Source organism: Limulus polyphemus, unplaced genomic scaffold (assembly GCF_000517525.1).
Source record: "Limulus polyphemus unplaced genomic scaffold, Limulus_polyphemus-2.1.2 Scaffold2173, whole genome shotgun sequence".
NCBI lineage: Eukaryota > Metazoa > Arthropoda > Merostomata > Xiphosura > Limulidae > Limulus > Limulus polyphemus.
This window is the reverse complement of record NW_013667783.1, coordinates 157,242-166,812: the sequence shown is the minus strand read 5'-3', so window position 1 is coordinate 166,812 and position 9,571 is coordinate 157,242. Positions and strand designations below refer to the sequence as shown.

General features: G+C 33.1%; 1 protein-coding gene across 2 annotated transcripts in view; it reads left to right on the top strand.

Annotated features, from left to right (window-relative positions):
• The window catches only part of LOC106466164 (sodium-dependent serotonin transporter-like), a 121,686-nt gene that overhangs the window by 27,481 nt on the left and 84,634 nt on the right, over positions 1-9,571 (top strand). The window contains exons 1-2 of one of the 2 annotated variants that reach the window (XM_022394128.1): positions 1,841-1,999; positions 4,644-4,764. In XM_022394128.1, coding sequence (XP_022249836.1) covers positions 4,684-4,764 — 81 coding nt within the window. In that variant the 5' untranslated portion in view covers positions 1,841-1,999; positions 4,644-4,683. Of the gene's footprint in view, positions 1-1,840; positions 2,000-4,643; positions 4,765-9,571 lie in introns of those variants that run through there. The other variant, XM_013926407.2, reaches the window with a different exon arrangement.

Below are 9,571 nucleotides of genomic sequence, written 5' to 3'. Positions count from 1 at the left end.
ACAGATCACCTCTCGTGCAGACGGTATTCTATATATGTATGTTCTCCTACCTTAGTATTTCATCGGGTTTGATCTCAGTTATGCATACCTCGCATTGATACCTTTGTTACTTATCTCAACACGATACTTCCCCTCTTCTAGTTCCCAGTTCATCCTTCAGCTGTGGTTGTTTCACCTTTTTTGTATGCCTACCCTTCTCTTCTTTTCCCTCTTGTCATCTCTTTGATATGTGATGTTCCTTGTCGGGCCCTGTTAGTGGCACCTCTAGCTTGCTCAACCTTAGTTTCTTCTGCTTCGTCAATTGGCATCCAAGCCCCCTCTTCCTCTGACCCATTCCTGCTCTCTCTTGCTAGTTGTTAAGTGACTTTTCAACTACATTTTGCATTTTATGTTACCACCAGGTTTTTTCTTCCCTTGTCCTCTTCCCATTATTCAGATCCCTTCTTCTTCACTGGCCCAACTGGGACCTTCATGTGTGTTTTACATGTTTGTGTTCCTTATACCTTCTTTTTCTGCAGATATATTTCATTTTCTTTCTTGCCTGTGGTTATCATTGTTCAGATGTATGTGCCAATAATGCTTTCTGCACTCTGTTTCTCTGTATTTATTTCTCTACTCCAACCAGACCTTTCTTCCTAAGACTTTGGCTGCTCAAAAAAGTGATCATTTTTTCGCTCCCTTCGATTTTTCACCTCTATCCTCACTTGGACCCAGATCATCTTCTGTGTCTGGTTTGGGCTGTGTGATGCTACTTGGCACATACATCTATTTTTCAGGGTTCCCATCATTATTTTCTCTAATTAGCACCCCTCTTCATCCAGGGACTTCTTGCTTTCTACCCTTATAGGATGGGTCCATCAACTCCTTTGGGTGTATATTCTTCCCTGGATATTGATGCTTGCAGGATCTTTCACATTTCATCACATCAGATTCATCAGTTGTCTCACTCTCTTATCGCTCACTTTTATGGACCATTGGTGAGATCCTTCAGGCTGGCAGGTGGATGACTCTGCACACATTTGCCTCCCATTATCTTCATCACCCGGTTATTTCATCTCCTGCAGGATTTCAATTCTTTCCAGTCACTGTTATTCAAGCTACACTTCATCTTTAAGGATGGTAATTACATTTTATTTTTCCTTAACCATGTATAACCCTCTTTACTCTTATAGGCTTCTACCAGGTGGTTGGTGTTGCTTCCTAAGGTATACTTATTTTCCAAAGTAGAGCAGTGATGGCACTGTTTGGGTAGTGTGGGTTACCCCTCAAACAGTCAGTGTGCCTTCCTCTTGCCTCAGGACAGGCTCATTACCCTTGTTCTGGTCTATCCAGTTGAGTGAAAGTGAGACACACTGTACCATTTGATTGTGCCCTAACCACACTACACTTTTTGGCTCGTCAATGGCTTGTGTGCTGGTGCTTGGCTGATCATGCAAAAGTTTTGTTCTTCCTTTTGACACTTGAGGCTGTTTTGTCTTTCCTTCCAGGTTGAGACAAGATACAGTCCTCCATTGCTGCACCCTCATGAAGTCCCTGCCATTTGGTGTAACACTCCATAGGCTTTTCCTTCAGGTGTTCATCAAGATTATTATTTGCAGCAGCCCTTCCACTGTTTCAGTGTCGGATTCTAGCTATTCTGTGCATGGGGGGTGAGGTATCATCTTTGAAGCTAATATGTGTCGTACCTGAAAATTTATTTTCAACAGATGCTTACCTTTGCACGCCTTTCCATCCATCCTCCTCACTTCCTGTGTACTTTCTTCTTGCCTTATCTAAGAATGAAGTTAATTCAAATGCAGGTGCTTAGGGGGAACTACTGCACAAGGAGATTATGTTGCCTTCCTATTGACGGAGGACTATTGTTGCATGATAATGACATCATGCACTACTGCAATTCATGTTAAACACATGTTTTTTAGGTGGGAGGTAGCTCAAGGTTAATGTCATGAAAATATCATAGGCAGATACGAGAAGGAATCAAGTTATTCTATGTGAAGAGGTAAGTATCTATCAGAAATGCATTTTCAGATAAGGAAGTTGTTAACTTTCACTAACCATGACAAGTATGTTTTAAATAAGTTCATTGGCTAGCTTCTGTTTGTTTTTCATGTACAACTTCATATGTTACTTCTCTGAATTTCTGATAAATTTGTTTTGTCTGATATCTGTTCACTGCATTTCAGTGTACATAATTTATACAGCTGACAATACTGTCTGAAGCAGTGAATTCAAATAATTTTGTAAAACATCCTGAAGAAGCTAATTTTTTACAAGTTAATTTTTTCATGAAATTATAAGAATACCTTATATTTTAGCTGTAATCATTATTTCATAATTCTTCAGAACATTTTTGACTGTGATGTTTGTTCAAACTTGGGTATTAATATATATATGAGGTTAGAAAATATTAGGTAAAATTATCCTAATATTTAGTTACAAATACTTTGAAAGTCTTCTTGCTAGAAATGGTATCTACCCTGTAATTTCCATAATAAAGTATTATATATGTGGACAGATAAGACTGTAATGCAACTTCCACAATACTTAAAATGTTTCTAAATGAGAAATTGAATTCCTAAAATTTATAAGACTGACTGTTTTTTGTAGCTTCTGTCTGACAGCTTGTCTATTATCACCTCTGTGCCCTTCACTGAGTCCATAGGCTCAGAAAGGGTATCCTTACCAGCATCTTCCACACTGCTGGTTATCTATCTTAGAAGGGACAACTGCTCCTTTTGGTTTTTAATTATGGTGTTGAATATGGTGAAACCTGAAAAAAAAAATTTTTAGAGTAGAAAAAACTAGCTTTAAACCCATATCTAGTTCTATTTCCTCCACTCTTAGGGTGGTAGGTTTTATGTAAACTTCTCAGCTGTTGTCCTACAAGTTGTTGTGTTTACATCTGACACAAGTGAGATACATGTAAGAGTGGTTGACATAGATAAGGCCAGGGATGACACCAAACTGAATTCTTTGTAAGTTGGAGAAAGAGGTGACATAATGACCAGAATTCTGTCTATATTTTTGTCCTGTTTTAATCTAGAAATCAATTATGTACATGTTATTCACATATAATGTATAATGGCAGAAAACAATACAAACATAACAGTAATTATAATCAATAAAGAAGGTGTTTAATATAATATATATCACTCATTAATCTGATTTGAAAGTAATTGACATGCATTTATTGTGTATTATTACACTGCCATTTTTTCTTTTTCCAAATTTAAGTTTCAATATTGCAGGTAAAAATTTGTTTGATAAAAATTATTTAAAACACTTGTAAACCACTGAACATGTAGTTCAGTGATAAGGATGCAGGATCATGGAATACAGGTGCATGTGGTAAGAGAATATGTATTGATGCAGACTCTGGCAGAATGTCTCTTTCACTGGATTTGGGCCTCTCAAACTCTGCAGTTTTTTTATCCTATATGAATAGAGAAGAGAAGTAAGCTTACAACTGGTACTAGATCTTACTATAATTAATTTGAAGATTTCTCAGTCTTAGTTGCTTAAAACTTTATTTTTTCAAATATACATTGATTGTTAGATCCATCTTTGCAAATAAATATAAACTTATTTACTAGTTTATTGTGTATTAATATGCACCAGTTTGGTTTAACGCCTTACAACCACTACCATTGTTGCCTGACTCTCTGTACCATAGTGATTCCCCTGCTTCCCTGGGTCTGTTTTCTTTAAAATCAAATTCAACATTGGCATGTTTCTCTGCTTTCTCATAAGTATTTATAAAATACAATTGACTTTGCCAGAGAAAACAGGACTCATGTGTTTTAGTGTAATTATTTGTTACAAAGCACATAATCTTATTTCAGTTTTTACCACAAGACTAGCTAGGAGCAAAGTGAAGTTTCTGCAGTTGCTTTTCAAATTCAATATACCAAACAATTCTAATATCTACCTTACATATGCATGACTTACCCAATAATTCTAAAATAAATGCTTTCATTTTTGTGGTAATGTTTTAAATCGTAATATTATTATTATTGAAATCATGAGACCTGAAAGTGCATTTTTTAGCTAATGTTCTTGTTTTGCTTGAGCTAAATAAGGATTTAGATATCATGATAGGAATCAGTTTCACATAAGATCACTTTTTTTGTGTCTGAGGATCTGCCTTTTTGGCACACTGATTAATACTTTTTTTGTACCAGTAACAGCAGAGAGATTGGAAGAGCAAAATATATACCACAAGACTGCTCATATTTTCTAGTATCACAGTGCTTAATTATCATTGCATATACACGTATGGACACAATTCTGCAATAATCTTTAAGCAATTGTAAAGAGCCATGTGCTTCAGTTCATTTTTATAGTTTATTTCTTAATGAATACTTTTCCAAAAGTTCACCTTGCATTCAGCTGTTAATATTAATATTTCAATAAGTGTGAAAGAAATAATTCAAGTTATATCAGAAATAAATAAAAATAGTGTTGGTAAGATTGATGAATAAAACTATTGCTAATTTTTGTACAGTTGATTAATGGATCTGATGCATGTTTACCATGTCTCCAAAAATTTCATGTGCACATAGTTGTTTATATACTTTTTTGTTGTTCAAAATGAGCTTATTTTTTAAATAAATTTTACTGCTTTATGTTTTTATTTTCTTTAGAAACAAAGTATATGATCGGTACATTGGAGGAAATTTCTTCATGTTATTGATCAAGATTTCGGCAATTACTGTGATAATTCCTGCTCTGTGTCTGATTCGAGGTGCTTGGTCACTTGGAAAGGTTAGTTATTGTTAATGTTCTTTTGTACTGTATCTATATAGGATCCTTAATGAGACTTAGTTCAACAGACAGAAAAGTTGCACACCAATAGGTAAAATGCACGACTCAGGGTTTCATTAGATGACGGGTAAATCACTTGCCTACTTTAGCTACTAACAGCTCATCTGCATGGCTACTTTGCTTTTGTGTACCTTATCTTTACCATATTTAAAATATTGTTTATTGTTAAGTACAAAGCTACATAATTTTTTTTGGGGGGGTGTATGATTTGAGTGTCTTGGCCTTGATTTCCATTGCCACTAAACTTCCTCATCCTGTCTTTTTTATTGCAAAGCTAGTAAGGCTACCTGCTACTGTCATTAATTTTTAACTGCTGACTAGAGGGAAGTCAACTAGCTGGAAGTACCCACAACCACCTCTGTAGCTACTTAAGTGTTAAATAGAGTGTAAATTTCCCTTTTTTTACATGGGATATTTTATAATTGTATAACTTTAATCTATAATGTTGTATAACCAAATGCAGACCTAAGGGAGGGGTCTGGATGTCCCTTCTGTTTTTTTTTGTCAGAAATTAATAGAAAAAAACTGCCTGACTTCCTTCCACTACCCTTTAGTATCAAAAAGAAGCATATGCTGTTTCTATTTGATTGAGCTATTAATCATCATAAAAAGTTTCGACACTTTCCATTTACTGAAATCGACACAGCAATCCAGTAGGCCTCAGCCATTAACTGATTGTTTCTAAGCTAATACAATAATATGAATGTCAATTAAACGTTCCCATGGTACATGTTTGTAACTTTGGCTTTTTTCATACACTCTAACAATATGTCTACATTTTAGAGATTTTTTCATCAAAGTCAGTATTGTTTAGGTCACCAGCAGCTCTTGTAACACTTGTTACAGAATCAATTTTTCATTATTTAGAAAATAAAATTTTAATAAGAAAGATGTTTTTTATTGTTAATGTCTGAATAAAGTTAAAGTGCAAGTGATATCTTATATATATACACACATATATTGTGAACCTTGATGTCTGTCCGAGCATTCTTCTGTCTCCTGTTTGAAAAGCTGTGTATATGCAGGCAAATCCTCAACAAGGAATTAATCACGTCATCTTTCACATTTCAAAATGTAACGTAACTTAAAGAATAAAAATGTACATTTACATGTGTTATTGTTGAGTGGCTCTTAACATGACTGAAATGCTCAAAAATTACTTGATGTCCCTGAAATAATTTAAATTGATAGATTAACTTAAAATTTTCCCATCATTGGGGCAGGTAATTTTCCTTGTGACTGTATAAGTAATGACTTTTTAAAATATGATCATAAATAATTATAGCTATTTAACTTTAATGAAAAAATCTGAAATGTTTGTTTTTATTTTCATATTCACCACATTACTAGAAATAAAGATTCAAGTTTTGAAATCTGGATTTTATTTAACTAATATTTAGGTGGTTTGTACTAATGGATTAATAGCCTGTCAATTAACAAACATCAATAATTGCCCTACTCTATTCAGTAATGCATCAGCACTTAAACGTATGGTTCACCCTGCTCTATTAATAATCTCTGATTTAAGTGGGCAGTAATGCATTTTAATTCTTTCTCTGGCTAGTAATTTGAGATGTTTGGAAACGAAATTTTTCAGTAGCCATTTTCTAATAAACATCTGGTTTATTGTGACCAATAATATTCAATTCTAGGTCAAACAACACAAGGGCACTTCCAGATGAATATTGTTCTTGGCTTACAACAGTTATTGTCCAACCCATAATTTGCTGGGATAAGGTCAAAATAGAAATAAAAAACGTACATATATGTATATCCTTTTGCCTCTTTGATTAGCCTTTTTGTTTTCTACTACTTGATTTTTGAAAATTCTTTGACTTTCCATAACTTTCATATACATTACTTGATCATAGCTTTCTGTTTAGCTCAACTATTGATACTACCCTACATTAACCAAAATTATAACTTCTATCAGTCATATAACATCTTGTTTTTGTTTCTGCCACTAAAACATCTTATTTTTTTAATTATAATCACCAAAACGATGGTCACTTGCATTAAAAACATGAAAAAAGACATTAAATTGGGATTACGAGGTGTCCTTTATGTTTAAAAAAAAAAGCTGACAAATATATACCCAACTCAAAATAGTTTATACACTTCCTGTATAAGAGAAACCAGTTTGGTATTGACATTTTTATGTGCAATGAAACCTAAACAAGGTCACATGTTAGTTTTCTAAAGGTGGTATTATCTTTGATCCTAGATAGTCATGAAGTTTAGCACAAAATAAATCAATCAAGTGAAGAGGTAACAGTTTACTTTATACGGATAAGAAGAACCCCTTCCTTTACATCTGCAAAGTCATTCTGTTGAATTTGATTTAGTCATGGATTTCTTTACTGACACAGGTGTATTAGTGAAATCAGTTACATTGTTTACACCATACTAGTATAACAGATCACAAGGTCATGTATCCTGAGGCAAGTTACATCTACATTATTCACTTACTAGCACGGACACTGTTCCTGCTCTGTAAAAATAACCAAACCAAGAAAAGGGGCAGAAGTTGTTTTATTGCCAAGAAAGTATATTCTGTTTACAAAAATTCTCATACCCAGTGAAGCATGTTAGAAATCCTGAAAGAAGAAAAGTACAATGAAGTAATAATAACAAATAACCCAAGAAAAAGTAATTTTATTTTGCATCTAATGTTCATGATTATAGCGTATGTATAGCATGAGAGCTATGATTTAGATACTTATATAGCGCGAGAGTTAAATTTAGTTACTTAGATAGTTATATAGTGCGATAGTTAAATTTAGTTATTTTAGAAGTGATAGCATGTGACAAGCCTGTTTATGTAACTTTTTACAAATCATACGTTGTGTAGTTCAATATTTTTAAATTGGTGATTGTTATATTATTGCATCATGTTACTAGAACCTTGTGAATTTTTCTCATTTTAATTGAATATTATTGCATTATAATATCTTTTAGAGTGTGAAATGTTCCAGACCTTTATTGGAATATAAATATACATCAAAAATATAGTTTGAGATACATAGATCTAGACTGCGTGATTGTGAATTTAGCCATAAAGAGCATATAGTGGCAATTTCTGTGGTCATTGTATTGTAATAAAAGAGCAGAGAAGAACAATTCTTCTTATCAATTATGTTCTAAAGTAATTGATTCAGCCTATGTGGCCTTTAAGGAAAAGAGACAATCATTTAAAGCTCTAGATATAACTGTGATAATCAACAGTATAATAAAAATTTGTAAATAAATTTGACTTGTTTCAATATATTATTTTAAAACGAGGATGTGTTGCTGTTTGTTTATTCTTGAAATTTATTGTAAACAAGTCAAAGACACCTACTATAAAGAATCCAGCTCATACAAAAACCTGACTGTGTATCTTTGTATTTCTTTACTATTGCAAACTGTAAATGTATTTAATATTATTTTTCAGAACACTGGCAAGTTCTCTGAAACCATTGAGATATCCACATAAAAACAGTGATAGCTGGTTTAAGTTTAACTACCAATTTACTCACCATAACACTCATGCAGCTATAATAAAGCAAAGAATTATTAAAGTTAAACCAAGTTATTGGTGTTTTCAAATAGACACTAAGTAATGCTAAACATGACTTTATCACATACTTTGAATATATAGATTATCTGTAGAAATTCCAGTTGACCCTCAATATTATACCAGAAAAGTATATTGAAGAAACTCAGCCATTTAAGTGAGTTAATTATTTCATATCATTAACCCTAATAATTGCCATGTCTACCAGCTACATGTCATTCAAAGTCACTCACAGTCGGTGAGACAGGTTGCATACAACTGATCATTAGTTTGTACATTGAACTTGTGGTTAGTGTAGTGTAAGGAGGTGCTTGCCATCTAAGGGAAATAAACAAGTTTCTTCCATGCATGCTCTGTAACCTATACACTGATTATATATGCTACTTCAGTGTAATTTATTGAAATTGGAAGATACATTGAAATATGCTACTCATATTTATGTGTTTTACTAAGAAATGGAACAATTCAAACAAATACAATTTGTTAACTATTCATTAATAAGAAACTTTCTAAAGTTTAAAGTTCATATATTCTCCATTTAGAGTATGGAAGTAAATTACTGTTTCTTTCTGTAACTGAACTTATAAGCATCTTATCTCTGTTTTCTTCTGGACATTTGATGTTTTTGAAAATACTGCCATAAAAATAATACATTTATGCTATGTGATGTGTTACATACTGATCTTGATTTCAAATGGACTTGGAAAGTATTATATATTGTACACGAGGTTAGTGCAGCTGGTATGTTTATGACCCCCTGTGTCATCTCTCCCCAACCTTTTGTGTGATTTCAATATTCTAAAATACTTCAGGAAGAACACTAACATCAAAGAAGGTGCAGTGGTCCCTCACTTACATGTCGACCCACATATGACATTTTGTCTTTAGTCTTCCTGTTCAATCACTGACAATATCGACGTTTCTTCTAACAAATATTACTGTCAATCTTCAGTGACAGTCTATCATATTTTAAAGTTGTGTTTAAGTGCCTGGAAAACAGTTTGCTGAGGTTATAAATGAATGTGTTTTTTATAGCTATAATCTGTTTTGAACATTTAGATATCACTATTAGTTTTTAGTGAATTCCTGATTAATGTTGTGAGCACAGTTCATATACTCTGCTTTACAATACATTACTAAACAGTATTTTGCATTATTGAAGTTCATTTATGTAATTAATAATGGCTGGAG